The following is a 24,025-nucleotide window of genomic DNA, read 5'->3' as shown; positions in this document are numbered from 1 at the left end:
TAAAGACAATAGGCCGTGTGTTTTGGGCTCGGTGCGAGCGGGCTTTTTAAAGACAATAGGCCGTGTTTAGGGCTCGGTGCGAGCGGGCTTTTTAAAGACAATAGGCTGTGTGTTTTGGGCTCGGTGCGAGCGGGCTTTTTAAAGACAATAGGCCGTGTTTAGGGCTCGGCTCGGTTCGGCTAAAATGATATCACCCTGGTATGTAATGACCGCATTTGATTGGAAGAACTTGACATTGAGAAGGCGAACAGGCCAGAAGTTCTTCTTGTACTTGCCTTTAGAACTACATTCAATATTTAAAGTTTTATGTCTCAATCAGACCAGAGTTGTATGGCTACACCAGAATCTCGGTAGGAACGTAAATACACGCGACCCGTTTATCGACAACTGCGTGTCATTACATGAAGCACCGCGTGCTCCCATTACAACTGATAGCGACGTAACGGAAAGAAATTGAGAGCCAGTAATTTACAGTAATTTGATATAAAAACCATGAATTATTCACTGATGCAAAACATCGTTACAAATATTGATGCAGTAAATCTTACGATAATGAGACATCTTGATGATGTACAGGGACAATTATACAAGATAATGAACACAGTACATCGACTCGTTAGATATACACGTTTTCACGTCTAATCATATCACCATTTTCAATTTTTCAATTTTTGTTTCTATGGCCAAAACACTTTGAGTTTATTTCTAACTCAAGTCAAAAACTGAAATGCATTCGCCGAGTTAACGTGCTTTTCGCAACACATTTGAACTAAGACCCCTCTTATTTGCATCTATGCCATAAAAAATCAAGCGATTGCTTACCTATAGTTTCATGATTGGTAGAAAATGATATATGGGCACCGATCAATCGGGATAATCGATAAATGAGACACCGCCACATAGCCTGCTAAATTTCAGTGCCGATTCCAGCTCTTCACAAATCAATGTAGCACCCTACTGTACTCACGAGCCCACAAATCAATGTAGCACCCTACTGTAATCACGAGCCCGCTAACAAAAAGGTGATAAAAGAATCCAAAATGCGAACATGATGTTGTAAATGCACCGGGGAGCTAAATTGAAAGGCCAATTGAATTAAGGTAGACAGAAGGAGATTGAGTTAAGAGAAGCTGTGGGAGTTGACATGTTGCGCTATTAAACAAGCAGGGTCCCATGATTACGGCTGGCGCATGATGAAACTAACAACTCATTCCTGCAGAGGAATTTAATCAATTTGTTCTTGTATTAAGAAGACTTCTTACCAGAACATCGCCAATTTGCTTAGACGTGTTGATCTGAAGCTGGATCCGCCTAATATCGTTAGGTAATGTTGGAGATGAGGCGGGGAGAATGCTGGGGAGGACAAAGGGAGACGGGCCATGAGACTGGCAATAACACGACGTATTATGCCCTTACGTCGCAGTTAAAAGAATTCAGGCCTAGCCCAAGACACTGCCTATTTTCTTCAAACGAAGCCCTCTCGCATCTAGGCCTAAATTCGTACTGTTCTTCTGTCAAGCACCGGCCTATCTTTCAAGAGATAACACAACCCCCCCCCCCCACAAGGACAAGTCGATTCTCTAACATTCATATTTGAGTGTGGGCTGTGTATACAGTCATGTATATCATTGTTATTGAAGGCCCAACTCAGCAAAAAGGGGTCTAAGAGACTGTCCTATATATTGACCAAAAACATTTACAATAACTCCAGCAACATTAGATCGATAGCCTAAGTATTGTACCAATGATAAGCTCTCGTCAACCATTATAACCAAATAACATTCAACAAAAAGTGAGTTGGCAGAGATATCGAGGTTTTTATATCTACAAGAAGAAACCAGTAAGCGATAGCCTTGATAATTCATCAGAAAAATTAATCCTTCAAGAATTTAAGGTAGTCTTTTAGACATAAGCATATCTTGTAGCATTTTTCTAACTAAAAACACCCTACAAAAAACGATATGCTGCGCTTGGCAAGCAGTTTCTGGCTTAAAGATGTTCAAGCAAAAAAAATATATACTGGGTTCGAAAAACCCGATGCAAACGCGATATTCATAATCAAAACTTCCTAAAAACATGCTGAATTTTTAATGAAATTCGTTTTCACACTGTCTAAACCAGGACAGGCAGTTCATCTGATGCAACTCTAAAGAAAATTGCCTAAAGAAAAGTTCAGCTTCAACGGAAAATAGGAATGCGTGCTGGAATAAATTCCAAGTTATTTCTTTATTTTCTATACATCTCTTTACATCCGAGAACGCGGAGGCAAATAAAGAATATGAATTTCTAAACATTAATAATCCCCCTCTCGCATTTGCCATAGCAACCGATCTTGAAATCTTCGTTAGTTGAAAAAAATCAACCTTGCACCGACAAGTCTGATGGACTATTAGACACGCAGGGTTGGTGTGGCTAATTAGGAAAGTGTTCCAATGATAGAAATATCCAATAAGAGCCACAGCTGATTATGTAAAGACAGAGATGGCATGGCTCTGCATGGCGCTGCCTGGCGCTTCCTGGCGCTGCCTGGCGCTGCCTGGCTCTGCCTGGCGCTGCCTGGCGCTGCCTGGCGCTGCATGGCGCTCTCTGGCGCTGCCTGGCGCTGCCTGGCGCTGCCTGGCGATGCCTGGCGCTGCCTGGCGCTGCCTCGCGCTGCCCCGCACTGCCTGGCGCTGCCTGGCGCTGCCTGGCGCTGCCTGGCGCTGCAATGCGCTGCATGGCGCTGCCTGGCGCTGCCTGGCGCTGCCTGGCGCTGCCTGGCGCTGCCTGGCGCTGCCTGGCGCTGCCTGGCGCTGCCTGGCGCTGCCTGGCGCTGCATGGCGCTGGATGGCGCTGCCCCGCACTGCCTGGCGCTGCCTGGCGCTGCCTGGCGCTGCCTGGCGCTGCCTGGCGCTGCCTGGCGCTGCCTGGCGCTGCCTGGCGCTGCCTGGCGCTGCCTGGCGCTGCCTGGCGCTGCCTGGCGCTGCCTGGCGCTGCCTGGCGCTGCCTGGCGCTGCATGGCGCTGCATGGCGCTGCCTGGCGCTGCCTGGCGCTGCAAGGCAAGATAACGATAGGGTGATACACAGTGGGTCGTCTGCTCACAGGCACCTCTCTCAAAAGAACACCACCTTCACAGGAAGAGGCCCCAATGGACCATTCTGTTCTCTAAGGTTCATCAGCGAAAAGGCACTTGAGCGTTTGCCAATTTTATCAACATGCAGTGTCCTTTCGTCTGGCAACTAGAAACACCAACGGATGGAGATCTAAAAAGCGTAACGAGCGTTACTGCCACAAACCACGACCCGGCATGCAATCTCAAGTGCTAACATTTTTACAGAATCAATTATTTCAATTCCAAATTAGTGCCAGAGACCATTCGGGCACATAAGTCGGATTAGACGAATTACGGATGCAGTCCCGAAATTCGAATTTCTTTTTCTCCATGATTTTGGTAGCTGCCATATTTTACGCGCGGATACCAGAGCTGAGTGAACACATCCGCATCATATCGCTGGAGAATACCGGGTGCCCAGCTTCGTTCCAAGTCATTGCGCTTCCGCCAATTCATGTTGGATCGTTGCTACCTTTTCAATTGACCGGAGCGATCGACCACCCAAATATCACGAATTCTCGCAGGGAGGGGAGTGGGTTTACCAGACTGAGTTCCGATTGAAAAATAAATTGATTTCTGCAGTGTATCTTAATGACACATCATACCGATGCCAAACATCCATTTCGTCCATTAGCTGGTAAGAAAGTAAATTATCCATCAAAAATAGAGGCATCGTTTTGTGTTAATCTGCCATTACCGTTCTACTGGAGGTTCACAGGGGGTAAAAACAGTTGTAGCGATGCATTTGGTCACCGAGCTGTAGTTTTTCTAAATCAACCTGTAATGTCTCCAGGAGACCTTAAGGTCGAACATTGCCAAAAATTCAGTTTTTTTATGAAAGTGTCGACAACCTGTAAGGTTTCCCAGGTGACGTAAAAAACTCACGATTGCTGATGTTAAGTGTTACTGGCATTGTGACTGACATTCAATCAATTGGGATGGAGTCATAATACTAAACCTCTGGTCAGAAAAAGACCATAAGAAAAAACTAACAGGCTACAGATCAATTGAGACACGAGCCCTGTCTGAACAAAGACAATGGCCTTCATACCAACAACTTACGATCATGTCATTGACTATAAGCATTCAGCCATCCTGTGTATATGTCAATTACTAATCTCTTCATTGTGTCACACAACACTAGTATATTGTATATTCAGATGACTATGAATTATTTAGACACTTGACAATGCATGGTTTGACAGAGTGGAGACTGTCCAAAACGTCGTGAATAGTAATGATAAGCTCCACTGAGAGGTGGAGGCATTACATCGTGTTGCGCAATCATCAAAGCTCTAGATGACTTTGAAGTCCTCTACTGAGACCTGCTCAGTGAAATCACAGGACTGGGCCATTCGTTAAGACTGTCTTTACCACGAAGATTCAAACCGTAATACAGTTCGACTTTCTTTGTCTGCCTTGCATGACATGGAATCTGATTGAAAATTAGGAAAGATACCTGCATACATGTACAGTAAATTATGAGCTTGAACTGACTACGAGGTAACGGGCTTTGAGGGAATGCATGTTGGTTGATTCGCCTCGTGTTGTGCCGTGTCTGTCATTAAATAGACTTTAGGTAGGCGGTCAGATTAAGAAGGAAGAATATGCCAGTGAATTTGTAATGCTTAGGACACCGGATGAAATCACCTGATATTACTGAGGACATATCGCCCTGGGCAAAAGTGTAGGATGATAGAGCCATTTCCTTCTGATGCCTCCAACCCCGAGACACCAGGAGCATTTGCGTAATCATCTCCTATACAAAATGTCTTTCTTCCCGTTATAAACGTGAAATGCGATAAGAAACAAAGAAGATATTCAGCGCTTCCCAGTGTTACTATTTCATACTGTTTGTCCCATGGTCATCATGATGGTATACACGCATGTATGGTCAATGCACAACCATTTTTTGTAAGATAGAACGAGTTCACTTCTTTGTGAAAGGAAAAACCAGCAACTTTTCCCGTTACAGTGATGTAAGCTGCTATCCACATTTCAAAGTGTTCCCACTTTTCCAAAAGGGACATTCAGCTCCCACTCCTGATGTGGAGGCGTGGTGTTTTTGCCAGCACGGAGTCTGACACATAACCGATGACGGAGAGGCCTGGTATGCTAAATCTGTCCAGCCGATAGGAAAAACTTATCACAGGCCCAACAGTATCAACTCACTCAAAAGCTCTAGTGAACACTAGGAGGATTCTTAGCTAGCGTTCTTTCCGCTTACCTACCTAACGCAACGCAATACCATTGTGTTCGCTTCGTAAGGGGACACCGATCCGAGCACCCAGCACCTTTGAGAAATCGAGTAGAGGGGAAGGTGTGAAAAATGACAATTTGCCTTCCTTATCTACTGATATTAAGTCAAGCCCAGTTTGAAGTGCATTACCACTTAAATTTGGTCTTAGATTTCAAGGAAGCGATATTCAACATTTGTATGTTCCGCGATGTCATGAGAATAACGTAAATTTCGTTCACGCAGTGCTGTCTACACATAGTGTAGATGTACAAAACACGCACCTTCCCATGTCCTCTTTGAGCACCATAGGGGGAGGTTCTCGCAGTACATTATGCAATGCATTACCATGTTATGCACTATCAAGCCACCTAAATCAGTCATCGTGAACCGAGCGGGTCAGTTTTCTCCTCTTAAGTTAAACTGATCCGTGGATAAGTTTTTGATAACAAACCATCAGACCAAGGTCACACAAATCCCTGGCCGACTGGATCATATTGAAAACCGATATCCTTATCTATCACACAAATCTCCACCATCTCCAGAAAAAATCCACCTGATAATTGATAATATGTTACCGCGAGGAGAGATTGTTCATCGCAGCCAGAGTCATTCCGGATACGAGTTGTCATTATGTCACAAAGATAATGAAACCTTATCAATTTCCAATCTCTCTCCCCGTTGTTCCACGTCGCCAGTTCCCCTTAGTGAGGTCACATGACGACTCTGGAGGAGTTTTGCACCCACACAAACACACAAGGTTTTGAGCTTCTAAAAGACCTCAGAGATATTTACATGAAAACCTTGGGGCAGCATACACGTTAGGTAGTGTCAGGAGCATACACGTTAGGTAGTGTCAGGAGCATACACGTTAGGTAGGGTCAGGAGCATACACGTTAGGTAGGGTCAGGAGCATACACGTTAGGTAGTGTTAGGAGCATACACGTTAGGTAGTGTCAGGAGCATACACGTTAGGTAGGGTCAGGAGCATACACGTTAGGTAGTGTTAGGAGCATACACGTTAGGTAGTGTCAGGAGCATACACGTTAGGTAGTGTCAGGAGCATACACGTTAGGTAGTGTCAGGAGCATACACGTTAGGTAGTGTCAGGAGCATACACGTTAGGTAGTGTCAGGAGCATACACGTTAGGTAGTGTCAGGAGCATACACGTTAGGTAGGGTCAGGAGCATACACGTTAGGTAGTGTTAGGAGCATACACGTTAGGTAGTGTCAGGAGCATACACGTTAGGTAGTGTCAGGAGCATACACGTTAGGTAGTGTCAGGAGCATACACGTTAGGTAGTGTCAGGAGCATACACGTTAGGTAGTGTTAGGGTTTGCCTGGCTAGAACCCCTTAAATGTTCATGCAAGGTGTTTAGGGGACCTTTGGGCGACTTTACAAAAAGCTGTCTGATCAGTTGGGCTTTTTAAGCCTTAATCCAATAGGTATCTGTCAACGCGCTCACTTTAGATGTGTGTTTGTCGACTGCTGGACTAAAATACTGTGACAGACTCGTTTGATATTGATATACTGTACGTAAGTTCTTTACTGTGCCAGAGACAAGACTGTAGCTAGCTTTGAACTGAGTTTAAAGTTACTTTCAATTTCCGCACCCAGCATGACTCATCCAGGTCAATCAGACCGTGTCTCCGCGAGGTCGGCGAGGGTCGTAAATCATTGATTATCAACCAACTGGCAATGTGTCGCAATATATTTAAGATAAGATGATATATGTATTGCATTTTTTGTCATACAATGGTTAAAGGTTAATTTATGACTGTGATATATAAGGTATACCTTTTTAAAATATATATATATATAAGGTATACCTAAACCGCTACTTTACACTCGCTTTTTGTGTACCAGCGATGGCTAACGGCTCTACCTGGTGAATTAACAGCCAAATGAAAAGATGGTTTGGAGTAACAATCCCTGAGCTCGAATCGAAATATAGACACAACGTGTTTGCGGAATCAGTGCCAAACTTTGAAGCGCAGAATATCAAAAAGAAACTTTGGTCCTTTCTTACATGCCAAGTGTTCTCTTCATGGCCACACTTGAATATGATCGAGTCAAAAATTCCATCCCACATATCGATGGTTCGTTCATGAAATTTGCAAAGACACCACGCTTAGTAGAGGAAAATGTATCGATATTCAAAACCACGATTAGAATTTCCGACATACCGTCCCGTTTCCGTTATTCAAGGCCCGGGGCTGAATCCATCGCGATGCAGCCCCAACACGCTGTGTGGACATTGCGCGACCCGCTGGCTTCCTTTATTGGACATTTATTTGCTTACTTCACTGGTAGTTCCATCATCGACTCGTTACCAACTTGGAAAATAGAAAATACAAAAATAGGTAGGACGTGATCACAATACATCACTTGGTCCGTAGAAACGGTTAACCGCCGCCATGATTATGGTAGAGGTCGACTTTCGGAAGGAATGCAATGCAGCATATATCACTTAATGAACCAAAGACTACGTTGGGAAGGAGTAATGTGTCTGAACGCTCACGTGAATGATCAAGTTATCAAAGGAGAGGAGCCAGACAATAAGCTGCTGATAAGGAAGATGACAGCTCCGAACCTGAAGTTGACAATATCATCAACCACAATAGATTTCACCGATTTTTTGGATGTTTTTTGAGACAAATCAGTACAATTTTACCTTCTTGTCGCTCGTCATCAACACCAAGGCATAATATGAGCAAGCTCGTCTGTGACCGAGACAACAATGGTTAACATCTACCCCGACAACAAATAGAGAAATACCGTTAAACGCCACGACAATGTAACGATTACGGCTATCGAGCGCGGTTTCCGTGCCTTCCTTCTCAAATATCACAAACACACAAAATCCATCAGACAAAACACCGGTCAGAGACCCCACTTTAGACAAACCCGCTATCATGTCACGTGGCTTCTTTCATGTTCTTTGGTCGTCACGTGCTTGAGTCCGACCCTAATTTCATTGGTTGACCAATGGTCAGCGGTGTTTGATCATGGATGCGTGCCACAAGATAAGAGGCAGGATTGATTGCCTTGACCATCTGCAACTTGACGCTGTAACGTAGCGTGGGGGGACAGCAGCTGTCGCCGCTACACGGGCATGACGTGGTTGAATGGGATGGTGTTCGTCGGTCTTTGGAGGACATTGCGACGTCAGGGAATAGAAAGCGTGTACGACGTAAAGGCTAATATGATTATACATCTACTCACCATTCACTTAAGTTAAGACTAGCATGATGGCAAGTAGCTACACACGAGACGGGGGTCAGGAAAGTCCATATGACGCAAAAAGAACAATTGAAGGATTGACAAAGAGATCGAGCACTTTCCCGAATCCATCTGCTCCGTATCAGTGAAGCATAGCACGACATACAGCTGTTGTGCCACTAGCCGTATGATAGTGTTGCTTACAGTAATGTGCTAGTCAACACCCTCGATCGTATGGTGTAGTGCGGGGTTTTCAGCGCTCTCAAAGGAATATTGTAACATTCTAGTAACTCATACCTTCTCTTGGTAGGCCGCGTAACAAAAAGCAACGTTACCAGCAGAACTCATGAACCTGCATAGCTCGATGGTACAGTAGCTGCCGCGCTGCACGCACATGATAGGATGGACAAGAAGGTCATCACTCTGTAACCATGGCCCAGCAGCAGGAACAGCTATCACCAACTGTCCAAGGAGAATTAGACTCAAGAATGATTGTGCTTGCCAAGAGTTCAAGCGAGCCCGTCGACTTCGTACCTGCATCACAAAAAGGTCCTTGGGTAGTGACTAAAGGCTTTCGTATTGGGATAGCAAGGTGTTTCGCGGTCGACGAAGACAGGTGATATCAAGATTATGGAAGTATCGAAAACCAGGTGTAGCATTGAACATGGCACCAATAAACAACCAGGCTCTTCCTGCTATCGAATGGTACCTAGACTTGCAAACAAGAAACGTCATACTAGCACAGGGCAAAACAGGATCAGCGGGCACACTTTCTCAACCATTATCGAGTGATTCTGAAATGGAAACTCTCTGCCTCATGATCTTTCTTTTGATGGCTTAAGTTTCAAAGGGGATGTCTTTTTTTAAAAGTCGGAAAAAAGTGTGTATCAACTTACCTTTGGGTTTAGAGACAAATACTCAATGATCTTTTATTGGCTGGATGCCACTTCAAAGTCGCATGGTTTCTTTTGAAACTCAGAAAAAACTGGTGTCGGTTTACCTTGTACATGATCATTAGTCACGACTAGGAGACAAGCTGGCTGGCGAGGCAGAAAAAACACATCCGACCAAAGTGTCATCGAGAAAAAACTCTGTGCGGCGACCGGAATCCTAACAGTAAAGAGATGGGCAACCTGCATGACTCTACTTTATTATGTATAAAGGACCGCAGAATGCAGACTTGCCTGACCCAATCTGTCGAGCAAAATAGAACTATTCCCTCTTCATATGCACATGATATAGTTCAATATGAGCAACGATTCCGGTGTAAAAGTTTGAAATGCTATAGGATAGAATGTCCAGGGATTGAAGAATTATATCATGCGCTTCAACCTCCGAGCTCATGGTCATGGATATAGCAATCCGTCAGAATACGATAGGACCGGACATATTTTCCACGGGGACATTTTCCACTCTGTGCACCGGCCATTAAAGATAGACTTGTTCCATGCCATTTGTACCTGCTGAGTAGAGTGTCAAATTGCAAGGTGCGTGTTGCGAGTTTCAAATTCCACGGCCAATTTAAGTTCAATTTACACGTAGCGTGTCCTCCGACAGCAGCCAATAAAGATAGGGAATACTGTTAGATTTCTGCTGTTAGTCATCTGAGTAATAGCCATTACTGCGGTTGAACAAATTGTAGAAAGGAAGTAGAACGAAAGCCTGCAGTCATGTTAACTGAAGTCAGAAACCAAAACCATCGAGAAGCATCATGTGTCAGGTGATGAAAGGCCAGACATAAAGGAAGCCGGAGATCATGGTTCCCCTCATTTGTATCCCTTGTGCATCTTTCCCTAGACGGGAGCTTGGCAACTGGGGTTGCTTTGCTTCTCACCCGAAGAGATGAACGTTCGAACCTGAGGGGAATCATGCAACAGTTCGAAAGTGCGGTAACATGTCGAGAAATGTGTTTATATTGACACCGTTAAGATGCTGTGGCTTTATCTTTGTGCGTGATTGCGGGTTACTTGTTAGAAGTTTGGGGTGTCTGAGATTTTCAAATAAGCTTCGCGTTTTCCTGATTAATTTAATTGAAATGTTAACTGTTGACTAGCAATGAGGTTCTAGATAACGTGGCAAACAAGTGCATCATTCCATTATGTCTTTTTAACGGGCACACTGGGCTCATCTTGTTCAATATGACACCTCCCATTCGTACTTGAGAACTCGCAACTGACAAGGAAAAAGCGCTAATTGAACCATTGCGTGTTCGCCCATCAGAAGGAGAGTAATTACCTGTCACAGACTTATCCATCATCGCCAGGACTTGTAAGAATATAACGAAAATTAATTAGATTTATCAAAATTAGCTTAATTAATCCCAAGAAGTGATGCAGTGCGGGGCTAGGAAAGTCGTCGGTTGTAATTTCGACCAACTTTTTCTTTATAAGATATGACAAATCAGTCTCTCAATCAACAAACCAATGCAAATTGGTGCTTTGTGATGTTAGCAAAAGTATTGGCAGATCTCTGCACCAAGGAAAGGGAAATCATGTTACCATTCCAAGCAAAATATCACAACTTTAAAAAGCATGCATTTTCAAGGCATGTTCGCATAATGCAATGACTGCAACTATAATGATGACGTCTCTATGTATCCGACCTCTCGGGTGGACAAAGCCGGCAGAAAGATTTTCACAAAGTAATGTAATAGCTGTGACATTAGTTATTAGTGCGAGTAACTCGATACCTTAGGACTCTAGCAAACATGTGATGCATCTTTTGGGCAGTGATACTGTTTTCCCGACTGGCTGCACAAAGCTTTGGTTTACTGGAGATGATGTCAGGCCGGAGAAGGTGCACTGTTTCAAATGGCTCCCTCCAGTTTGACAACATCTCATCCCAGATGGTCAGATTTCGCCGATAAAGTGGCGTTTCATATTTCGCAAATTTTCCCTTAGCAGTTGAAATGTTATCATGCGCGTTATCGTTTGTTCATGAAACCATTTGATTCAAACATTAGAGTTTAAGTGTAAGAGTTCCAGCAAACTGATATACAAGTAATTGCTCCCGTGTGACATGTAGGGTAGGCCAAAAGGACATGACACTGCTTTAGAGCAACGAGAGATATGCTAAATATGTGGCCATTCTATTCGAAAAAACAACCTGGGATTCAAAAGATCCACGCACAGAGTGACGGTTACATGTACAGTGGAACCCCGGTAACACAACCACACATGGGACCGAGGTTAAATGGTCGCGTTACCGCGGTGGTCGCGTTAGTGAAGTTGAAAATCCGGGGACAAAATGTATGATTAGGTTTTCTCCCCAAAGTTGTTGAACTTATTCACAAGTTCAAAATTCTGAAAAATTTTCAAAGCCAAAATTTGTTTGGGGCTGATAATGTTTCTTCATTTTGAGCAGAAAAAAAACAAGTGAAAAAAATGATTGGACGGGGTTCCATTTGCTTGTTCAGTAATTACCACCAGCAAGTATAGATTTATTGCCATCGGTTATCCTGTTCTTATTTAGGACATGATGTCGGTTATCCTGTTCTTATTTAGGATATGATGTCGGTTGTCCTGTTCTTATTTAGGATATGATGTCGGTTATCCTGTTCTTATTTAGGACATGATGTCGGTTATCCTGTTCTTATTTAGGAGATGATGTCGGTTATCCTGTTCTTATTTAGGAGATGATGTCGGTTATCCTGTTCTTATTTAGGAGATGATGTCGGTTATCCTGTTCTTATTTAGGAGATGATGTCGGTTATCCTGTTCTTATTTAGGATATGATGTCGGTTATCCTGTTCTTATTTAGGACATGATGCCAAAACGCTGTTGGTCTTTCAAGTTTATTGACACACCCTGCACACGGTCCTCGAGTACCTCCAAGCATTCCCTGCGCATGCGCACCTATACACATTCCTTGTCATGCTCTACTCTACCAATATTGTATTATATTCAATTTACATTTCTTTGGCTTCTGAAACCTTGTAATAGTCAAATTAAGAATTTTTCAACGGCAAGGAGCGGTTTACGTATTTTCCTTTGGGTTCGCTTGAAATGATAAAAAAAACATGTGCATGAGATGAGGAGCGCTCGTGGCGATCTCATGTCAATATAAACAAGTTGGTTGGAAAAAACTTACCCGCCCAACCCTTATCCTAGTAGTAATGTTGTGTGACAGACGCCAACCTACAGTGGGAAACTGCTTAATCGTCTGATACATTAGGAACGCCCTGTGCCAACACAATAGTTAACTGTCTCTAGATGCGCTGTAAACATCTAGCTAGTTTCATGCTAGTTTCATTCAAGTGTTACCAGAACAATCGAGCTCTCTCAGCTGTAAACATCTAGCTAGTTTCATGCTAGTTTCATTCAAGTGTTACCAGAACAATCGAGCTCTCTCAGAGTCAGCCTGCGACCACAGATCTCCGTGATAATTAGGTTCTAATATGAATCCCTTGACGCTACCCGCCCGCTCATTGTTGTTATCAGAACCTAATTATCGGCACAGAATCCCCTGCTACAGCCTCGCTCCTCTGCTGCACGCTAACACCCAAATACAAAACTGACGACTGATAATCCATGTCAATGACTAAAAATAATCTAGCTTATTTTGGCGAAACAAAAGTGATGTTATCCAACAGGCAAAGCTATCTTCAACTTCAATGTACAGGGCTGTAAAAGTCCCGACACCTTTTTACCTACCTTCAGGAAATGCTGAATGTTACGATAAAGACGATGGAGAAACACATTTGTTTGTATGAATGCCCCAAAGGAATACTTATGATATTTCTTCAAAACTGGTCGGTCTCGACTGTTAGATTAAAATGGTCAATACCGTGGGAAATGTAGATGAAATGAACAGGGAACGTGCTAACAGTACAAGATACAACGCAGCCCGTAGCCCTGCTAGTTGAGAAGTACTCTGTGGTGTGTATGAGAAGAACCCATAGTGCATGAGCTTTACATCAAGTGTGTCGTGTTCTTCCCTATTCTATGTGTGTAACGTCTTCATGCATCGGAAGCATTAATACTGAATGTTCGGTTAGCACGGATCTGATATTCAGAGACGTTTGCTATCATTTCAACTTTAGTCTTTCAACATGTCACCTCTTGGCGAAGAATGGTGTAACCTTTTTTCGTACAATACCTTTATATTGGGTCTTACGGTTTTTGATGACAGCCAACAGATCTGATGTCGAAATGCTGAAAAAACAGTTCAATCTCTTCTTTGAAATTATTTTGAGAAGTATTTTCTTTTAGGCGTAGGTCTTATTAGTATAAGATTACCACAGTCAGATCGGATTTCAAAAGAACAACACGTTGTCAACATGTCTTCAATTTATCCATTATCAAAAAAGAATAATAACACGACATTGAATATATCATTACTGGTAACTTTCTTTTTAAGATATAAGGTCTTATTGGTATAAGGTTACTGCAAGAACATCTGATTTCAAAAGATGTCAGAATACCCTGTAAACATATCCTCATATAACTGTTGCTATACTCTCAAAAAAACTTCATCGACATTGAGATATCTAAAAAGGATTCTTTGATAATGTCATGGCTCTTTTTTCAAAGTATGGAATGGTTTCACCCATACCACGCCTGATGCAGAGAGAATGTTAGATATTGAAGACACATATTGAAACACCTTGGCTCTTTTTTCGATGCATTGCTTTCAAACAAGGATATGTGCCGCAGACAGAACGTGAGACATTGCTAACACAATTCCAAATAATCTATTGACGTGATTTTTGAAATAATGAAAGCCACGTTTCCAGTGAAATATTTGATTCCAAAGAATACGTGAATTTGGATATGTTCTCCATCAATATCTTTAAAAGATGATCTCCGTTATTGTGTAAGTCACCGTGGCTAAGTGCGGTAGTGGAACATCCATTTGTTTGCTCGGATTTCACGCTCTTGCCTTTTGAATATTGGAAATATCATGTTGAATTCGTGTCTCGCATTCGTGAAACGATTGATGCACCAGATTCCGATGAAGAGTAACAACTACGGACGATAAAACATACTGCAACCTTAACCCTCCAGTTACCAATCTTGCTACAGCACATTTCAGACAAGAGGGGACCAGATCGCTCTTCCCATTCAGCCTGACAGCGTACTACACTCTCAAACAGTGCTATTGCTGATATACTAAACTCACAGGAAGGAGTTCAGACGGTTTAAAAAGTATACTTTAAAAGCTCCCAGCCTGGCAGAGTCTGACATTCAAGCCACCTTTTCCATAAACACATCAATGCCTTTCACAATGACAATACATTTTCTAATATCAAGCTAATTCAGAACTTGGAATCTGATCCTCGTCACCATCTCACGGGGAAGCTCAAGGAAGATCGTAAACAAAAGTGCTAGTGTTTTTTGGGGTAGTGAATTTTCAAAATAGATTTCAAGTTTCATTAAGAACACTGATATGTATACTACACTACTTTCCCTCTGGAGCAGTCCTCTTAATGACGATGGGACGTCTATAACGCTGAAACCATTGCGGTTTAATCTCGCCCAAAGCGCTTCTCACATTATCAGCCTAGCTTTTGGTCTGTCCAGTATGATATGTCTGATCTGGCCATCTCTGCTAGCTTAAAGGTACCTATTTACCGTCACGTTAACTCCTAGATGGAGGGAAGTAAGAAGGATAGGTGATTGTTGAAGGACACAAAGACAAAACTGGGTTGGTTTCTCCAAGAGTCGAACACACGACCTCCAATAATCTCCTTCTCGATAATAAAGCTCACGCAAGTCTTTCCTTCTTCATGCTACACAACCAAATGTATACATTAGTTTCAAAAGTAGTCACTAATCATTCAAATGTGAAATCTCACGGCGACCAGATCTATTTCTTTAATGGACCAAGATCCTGTAGCACCAGACATCGGGCCACCCTCAGCAACAATATATTTTGTGTTAATACTATAAAACTAATTGGAACTTGATCGGGGACTGGGGAGCTCTGTAACAAGGAGCTCGAGGGAGGAAGGGATCATTAGCGATATGAACATTTTCAAATTGACTTCGTGAGGCATCAAAGGCGAATATGACTGGCTTACTCGAGTCATGACATTTCAATTGAATTGATTATGTCTTAAGCATTTCATGTTTAAAGTATTTCTTGAGGCAAAACATACTTGCAGTTTGTATGAGATATTCCAGGTCTTGAAATGGTTTATCATTTCGCATTCGATGCTTTTAAAATGATGTACTTATTCTTGGTCATGGTGAGATGGAAACAAGCCATAAAAAGGATGTTGTGCCTTCGTCTCAAGTCAGCCCTTAGAGACAAAGTCACAACCAAAATGCCAAGCCAATATAAAGAGTACTTCAACAAGCATTGTTGCTCGGATCAAATCAAAGTTGGTAGAAACAAACTGTAAATGACAGATAAAAGATAAACTTCAAAGAGAACACACCGTCCTTCGCTACAGTTGTTGTAGCACTGCAGGAAAAAATAGGAAGATACACACGGCGTAAGATCGTACATCGTAGAGACATTGAGCAGACGCAATGACAGGGGTTATCTGCTTGCCTCTGACTCTCTGCATTAAAGGTCGAACACCAGCGACTCTTTGTCAAGTTCCCCTCCTCTCACCCTTTATATCCACCCACGGCACTTGCCGAACAAAAGTTATCTGTGATGTGCGCGTATCTCACAGAGTAGACAGTTTTCCGGGCGCGCCCTGAACGAGTTTAAATGTGGTTGAAGTGGCTCCTTCGCGGCAGATTGTAATGACAGGCCTGTCATACCAGCTGTAGCCCCAGGCCCAACCAAACAGGAGCCTTTACTCGTATTTCAGGTTCTAGTAATCTAGATACGGCGAGAACAAGTAATGATGTTGAGGTGAAGCGTTCTGACACCAGGCCTAGAAAAATGAAACCTGTTCATGTAGACTGACGCATAATTCTATTACTTCCTTATTCTTTCACTCTAGATCTAGAAGACTCGTGCATAAATATTTTAAGGTTCCATCATAAAAAGCCACATCACCAGTTCCCTCTTTCGCAAATCCTGTATGCACTTTAACCTCTAAGCTATCGACGGTTATGGCCTCTTTTGAACCACGTACAATTATCCGTCAGAATACAATAGGACCGGATACTTTTTCCAGGGGATTTTTTCCACTTCTACACCAGAATGAAGAGAAACCGCTATCAAAACTCGGTCCAATGTGCAAATCGTAAGATCCACTGCTATTTTCGCCTTCATTCTTCGACGGGTTCCAACATTGAGCGTATTGCCGATATCGCCACAGGTCACAGACTAGAGTTCAAACGTTTAACATGTTCAATGGTCCCCGTACCTCTCCAAAGGATTCAGAAACCATTTCTTCTCCGTCATGTCGCGGTGGTTGCAGGGAAAATAGGGACTGGTGAATGTGATCAGCCTGCGGCAAACCGACGATTCAAAGGTTCATGATATTGAAGTGTTTCAAGAGTTATATCTGCCTTGGATGCCTTGGGTTACAATTATGCCAAGTGATAAGAGGCATTACAAGTATTTTATCATTCACCGGAACAGAGGGAGGCAGTGCTGTTGATCGGTCCCCAAGTATTTCTCTAATCATAACTGCTGCATGAGCCAGCATTCCTGTGTTAGGCACAAACATTGGACAACGTTTGAGATTTTCCCGTGTACACGTCACAAGTTTCCGACTGACTTTTTTTCAAGGATAACGCCTTTGAAACTCGGACAATCTACAGAAAATGTAATTTAATACGGCACAATATCGCTCATGGGATGAACATAATTGGTTTTTTTCTGCTCAAAATGAAGAAACATCATCTGTCACAAAACAATCTTTGCTTTGAAAATTTTTCATAATTTTTCACTTATGAAAAAATTCAAGTTTGAAAAAAATTTTAAGTCAAAATATTTTTTTCACTTTTTTTTTTCTGATCAAAATGAAGAAACATCATCAGTCCCAAAACTTTGTTTGCTTTGAAAAGTTTTCATAATTTTTAACTTGTGAAAAAATTCAACTCTGAAGGATGAAGCCTGGCCACAACTTGATATTATGCAGAAGGTCGCCCGAGGCCATCCTACATGTTCAATAGGGACTGATTAGACGACGGATGGACGAAACCATGTTGTTCGACTGTACATCAAAGCCTGGTTTATATATGGGCGAGAATTAATAAATTAGTCTTAGATCCGTAAAACTAACCTCTAGTCCTGAACCGGAGCTCATTGTGCTGTGACTCTCTTTAAACCTTTGAATGTGTCTCATGCCAACGAAGGTTGCCCTGAAGACTTTAACATGCTAGGGCGCTAAATTAATAGAGTGATTAAACGAGAGTAAATAAAATGAATTAAGTTAATTGGATCTCGGGGACCTGACACGTCTTGCTATTAAACAGCCATGCCCCGTGATTACACTCGGCGCATGATCAAACTATCAAGTCGTTCTTAGTGATATTGATTAGGTTACATCAGATAATCATATATACCATTATGGTTTTTGTCTTTTCCGGTTCGGCCTATCAACCCTGACGAAATCTGTTTCATGGGGGTCGATGTTAGGAAGATTTCCCGTGATAACCCGTTGTTCAAACAGCAGAACGATGGAACTTTAGGCCTAGGCACGATATTGGACTTAGTTTAAAGATAATAGACTATGTATTGGGCTAGCCTTGAGTTCTTTTAACTGCCAGGTAAGGGGCACAAATAACGTAATGGAACGATTTTCCCGATCATTATTCTGGTTTTCTAGCTAATGACACTATAACATGTCTTCATCAGTACTAACAAAAAACCGACAAAAAGAATGTTTCCACTTGTTTCCTTTTATTGCTATGGAACCGTTGTGAGCTAAACTTGCTTGAAAAACATTGGCAACATTCGCTGCCCGGGCCGACTACGAATATACCTCTAGCGTCCGATAAAAAACAAATTATAAATCTTAACATCAAGTTGGGCAAACTTTAGACTAATCATTTATGCTATAAACAACCATTTCATTTGATTCCCCACAGTCCTAGTTTCTGCATCAATCAAGATTTACCGTCTCTCCATTTATATTGTCTAAATGGTTTCAACGTCTTAAGGGACATCGTACTAATGGTGATTTTGACTTTCTCAGATCGGACTACTGACTTGGATTATGAATTATAGATGAACTTGGCGTATGCCGGAACTAGTATATTATACTTAGTATCAAAACCGGGATAATTTGATGGGGTTTATGTGAAATTTACATCTGTGCACTTGAGCAGTTTTATAAATTGATGGACATTTATGGGAAACTTACAAAATATATAGGATCGACTGATTCCAGATGACGAAGTAAGCATACTTTCGCATCGGGCCGGTTTTTGGTGGTCCTAGGAGATGTGATATCATCGGGCCGGTTTTTGGTGGTCCTAGGAGATGTGATATCATCGGCCCGTTTTTGGTGGTCCTAGGAGATGTGATATCATCGGCCCGTTTTTGGTGATCCTAGGAGATGTGATATCATCGGGCCGGTTTTTGGTGGTCCTAGGAGATGTGATATCATCGGGCCGGTTTTTGGTGGTCCTAGGAGATGTGATATCATCGGCCCGTTTTTGGTGGTCCTAGGAGATGTGATATCATCGGCCCGTTTTTGGTGGTCCTAGGAGATGTGATATCATCGGGCCGGTTTTTGGTGGTCCGAGGAGATGTGATATCATCGGCCCGTTTTTGGTGGTCCTAGGAGATGTGATATCATCGGCCCGTTTTTGGTGGTCCTAGGAGATGTGATATCATCGGCTCGTTTTTGGTGGTCCTAGGAGATGTGATATCATCGGGCCGGTTTTTGGTGGTCCTTGGAGATGTGATATCATCGGGCCGGTTTTTGGTGGTCCTTGGAGATGTGATGTCATCGGGCCGGTTTTTGGTGGTCCTAGGAGATGTGATATCATCGGGCCGGTTTTTGGTGGTCCTAGGAGATGTGATATCATCGGCCCGTTTTTGGTGGTCCTAGGAGATGTGATATCATCGGCCCGTTTTTGGTGATCCTAGGAGATGTGATATCATCGGGCCGGTTTTTGGTGGTCCTAGGAGATGTGATATCATCGGGCCGGTTTTTGGTGGTCCTAGGAGATGTGATATCATCGGCCCGTTTTTGGTGGTCCTAGGAGATGTGATATCATCGGCCCGTTTTTGGTGGTCCTAGGAGATGTGATATCATCGGGCCGGTTTTTGGTGGTCCGAGGAGATGTGATATCATCGGCCCGTTTTTGGTGGTCCTAGGAGATGTGATATCATCGGCCCGTTTTTGGTGGTCCTAGGAGATGTGATATCATCGGCTCGTTTTTGGTGGTCCTAGGAGATGTGATATCATCGGGCCGGTTTTTGGTGGTCCTTGGAGATGTGATGTCATCGGGCCGGTTTTTGGTGGTCCTAGGAGATGTGATGTCATCGGGCCGGTTTTTGGTGGTCCTAGGAGATGTGATATCATTTCACAGACTGATTTCGCTCGAGAAAAAGAGGCCAAATCGAGCTGATCACGAAACCAGGCCATACCTATGCAAAGATGGACACGAAGGAGCAATACATCAGATAAAAAGCAATAAAAATGAATTGGTTTAATTCACATCAAAACCTATTTATTTTATTGATGTACGTGTAGTCCCAAGTGAAATACGAACATTAGTAAAGAAATTTACTCTTCGTCCAGAGGAATAACACTGAAGAGAAAAAAAGCTTCATCGTCTCATAAATAAAATACTTTTATTGTCATAAGGTAACTTAAGATCAGACTGTTTAAGCCTCGTTTCCGTGACAAGACGGATTGTCTTGAGACAATCTCATCCAGAAATCAGAATATGTCAGTATGTTTGTGACTCCTGCTAACTGTGTTCAGGTGTGGGGAGAGTCATCTTGACCTCAATGTATTGACATTGCTCTGTGTGTTTGTGACTCCTGCTAGCTGTGTTCAGGTGTGGGGAGAAACATCTTGACCTCAATGTATTGACATTGCTCTGTATGTTTGTGACTCCTGCTAACTGTGTTCAGGTGTGGGGAGAGTCATCTTGACCTCAATGTATTGACATTGCTCTGTGTGTTTGTGACTCCTGCTAACTGTGTTCAGGTGTGGGGAGAGTCATCTTGACCTCAATGTATTGACATGGCTCTGTATGTTTGTGACTCCTGCTAACTGTGTTCAGGTGTGGGGAGAGTCATCTTGACCTCAATGTATTGACATGGCTCTGTGTGTTTGTGACTCCTGCTAGCTGTGTTCAGGTGTGGGGAGAGTCATCTTGACCTCAATGTATTGACATTGCTCTGCTTCAAGCCGGCAGAGAGGGACAAAGATACTTCTGTCTGGCTGATGTTGTTTTGATTATCTAGAGGTTTTTGAACAGACTGCGTGGACCTTGTCCTAACCCGATCAAGTTCAAAGGCAGGTAACTGTTAATTACCAGTTACTCACATCAATTTTCATCGCCAGGAGGAACCCTGAAGAACAAACCAACTCATATCACTCCCCAAGGAGGGTCGCCGCGAATAGCTGCGTTCCGAAACACTGATCCGGTTACCGGTTATCGGTGGCCACTGGGAACGGGGCAAAGGATGGCTATAACGCATTCCATGCTCATGGACTATTTATTCTCAGATATGGTCATATCAACTGCACCTATACCAGTGATCTTATTAAGTAGAATGGCAAATACTAGAACTCGTGCAGACAGAGTGGACATCGAGATGGCTTGGTGATGACAAGGTTTAACTGAAGTTAGCCTGGACAGGCCTTTTTCGACATGCACAGATGGCACTAAAGATCCGAATAGAGTGGCTGATGTAAGTGGAAGCAAGTATAGATTAATCCATACTTGGTTGTAGTTAGTTAGCAAGGACAGCACGTCGACACATTTCGGGTGGGGACTTGATCGGTCATCTTCTTCAACTAGAACAAAATACATGTAGTACTGAACAAAGTTTCATGACCCATTTTATCAAATCGTCTCCTGCCTTCTATCTGTAGCTGGGAAGTAACAAGTTGTTTTCCCACCAGTCATTAAACTGAGAGAGGGTGTGTACACAATGCTATGGTCACTTTCTTCCCTATTGATCATCTTATATCAGAGATGAACGTTCACCCCAGTTGCCGGGCTTGAATTGATGACCTCAAGACACTCTGACAAGCAGATTTAACTTTCATAGAAAAATCGAAGTTACGGCAAGTCATGGTTTGGCAGAAAGAGTTAGCTTCTCTATGAAGGTTGACAGGGCCTTGACTGTGTCTATGAATAGGTAGTTTTAATTACGCTGATGATATTGATAGATCCATCCGAGCGAGCCATGCGCTGATCTGTTTCGACGGCGGTACTCTTGTAGCGTCTGCCCCTTCGGGATGGAACATGATCGCAGTAGTTCATCACCGCCTGATAACATCTAGTGTATCGGCAATGCCGAGCGTGAATCATTCTCATAAATCACACAGTTGCTCCATAACGTGATCGGGAGGTGGATAACGGAGGAATATTCGTCGCCCGGAGTTTTTCTACAAAGAACCAAGTTGGACGCGAAGCAGAAACAAAGTCAGTTTTTGTACAGCTTTTAGAATGCCGCAGCGGTCGACCTCTACTTGTTCAGAATCATCATCTATGTGGTCTACCAACATTACATACGGAGGAGCAGTAGCTTAGATGACACTGTGAACAAACTCTGTAACTCTTGTTGAAATAAGTGAGAATAAGGTATGGCATGGCGAAACTGCTAATGAGCACACGTGACGACTGGACGTCGATATCGTTTGCATAATCACTTGAGAAATAAAAGTCTGTACATTTTGCTTTGCCTCTGTCGAGGTACAGTGGTGAAACTCTTCCTCACAGGTTTCGAGAGCTTGTTCAAGTACAATACTTTGATTCCCCTTTTTATTACATTTAGTAGCAGCATACCCTTTTGGAAACGTCTTAAATCCGTACACTTCCGGTAGCTCTTCACCATTCCAGAATCAAACGGCCGATAATGTGTATTCTCACCACTAATCCCTTTGACATGCATATCACTATCATCGGTTGACGTTCTCGCGATAAACTGAATTCCGTGACAAGCGGACTAAATATGAAGTGTCACAGTTTCTCAATCTCATTAACAGTTGATGAGGTACTTGTATGGGATATATTATAATCGTTAAATTGCGCGCCTTGGTACTGCAGAGGCGCGATGGCGGGGAGTCTAGCTTTGTTAGAATGCACGCCTGGGTACTGAAGAGGCGTGAACGCGGTGAGACCCGACTTGTTTGGGTGCTCGCCTGGGAACTGCAGAGGCACGAGCGCAGGGAGCCCAGCCTTGTTGGGATGCACGCCTGGGTACTGCAGAGGCTTGAGCGCGGGGTGTCCAGCCTTGTTGGGATGCACGCCTGGGTACTGCAGAGGCTTGAGCGCGGGGTGTCCAGCCTTGTTGGGATGCACGCCTGGGTACTGAAGAGGCGTGAACGCGGTGAGACCCGACTTGTTGGGTTGCCCGCCTGGGAACTGCAGAGGCTTGAGCGCGGGGTATCCGGCCTTGTTGGGATGCACGCGTGGGTACTGCAGGGGACGCGAGGGCGGGAGACCAGCCTGGGATGCGCGCCTGGGTACTGTCCCACCTTCGCATGGGTACTGCGTGAGGGCGGGGAGTCCAGCCTTGCTTAAATGCACGCCTTGGTACTGCCAGGAAGGCGTGAGTGCGGGGACTCTAGCTCTGTTAGAATTCATGCCTTGCTACAGCAGAGGTGCAAGGAAGGGGGGGGGGGCCTGTTATGCTTAGAGACAGGTATTTCTGAAAGTGGAGTTTTCTTTATAAGACTAATGTTCTACTTTCTTTTGCTTCCAGGTGCTACGCAATGCTGTCGTCTGGTGAAAATAAATCCGACATGCGGATTGGTCGTCAAAACGTTTTTCCTGATTCTAATGTCTTCACATCATGGTAGGTAGATGCAGGTGCATGACCCCAAGGAATTAAACCAGGACCAAGACCCCCTGCACCACTATGACTTGTTGTAACCAAACCATATGGTGGAACGACGATTACCCAGAAAAAGTAATATCTGTTGCAGACGCGAGACTGAAATACAACTGTCAATATTGTGTGGAAGGTTTAAAATGGTCATGGTTTTATCATTTCGCCCACCCTGGCAGATCAGCACTCCATATTCCACGCATGGTGAATATCATCCTGGATTATGGATGTCACTTCAAATCCCGATACAAAACTCAACCTCCATAGTCCCGTATCAACACTATAAACAGGGGATCAGATTGAAGTCAGAGTTGTCGACGGATGATGACTTAATCCCCATGGTTGGTCGAATGACATACAGGATCAAAACGTCATCTTTGTCAGCACACTTATGTAAATACAATACGAGTTATCATCACTTACATTGCTTTCACATGAAAAAATGCTCACTGGGCTCCGGAAGAGTATGTATAGAGTTTCTTTCGGGATAAGATTTCAGTCAGAGTTATTAAGAGATGAAGGCTTAATGCCTCAACCTCTCTAAAATTAATGAAAATAACTATATCATAGTACATTGTACTTTGGTAGTTATTAT

General features: G+C 43.3%; 1 protein-coding gene across 4 annotated transcripts in view; it reads left to right on the top strand.

The window, feature by feature from the left end:
- The window catches only part of LOC135502033 (hemicentin-1-like), a 61,507-nt gene that overhangs the window by 16,980 nt on the left and 20,502 nt on the right, over window positions 1–24,025 (top strand). For all 4 annotated transcript variants that reach the window (XR_010449726.1, XM_064794483.1, XM_064794482.1 and 1 more), the window contains exon 2: window positions 23,305–23,397. Coding sequence is in view for 3 of the 4 variants with exons in the window: in XM_064794483.1 (XP_064650553.1) it covers window positions 23,305–23,397 (93 nt within the window). In the remaining variant the exon portion in view is untranslated. The remainder of the gene's footprint in view (window positions 1–23,304; window positions 23,398–24,025) is intronic.

Source organism: Lineus longissimus, chromosome 18 (assembly GCF_910592395.1).
Source record: "Lineus longissimus chromosome 18, tnLinLong1.2, whole genome shotgun sequence".
NCBI lineage: Eukaryota > Metazoa > Nemertea > Pilidiophora > Heteronemertea > Lineidae > Lineus > Lineus longissimus.
Note: the sequence above shows the minus strand (reverse complement) of the source record. Positions and strands in the feature narration are given on the sequence as shown.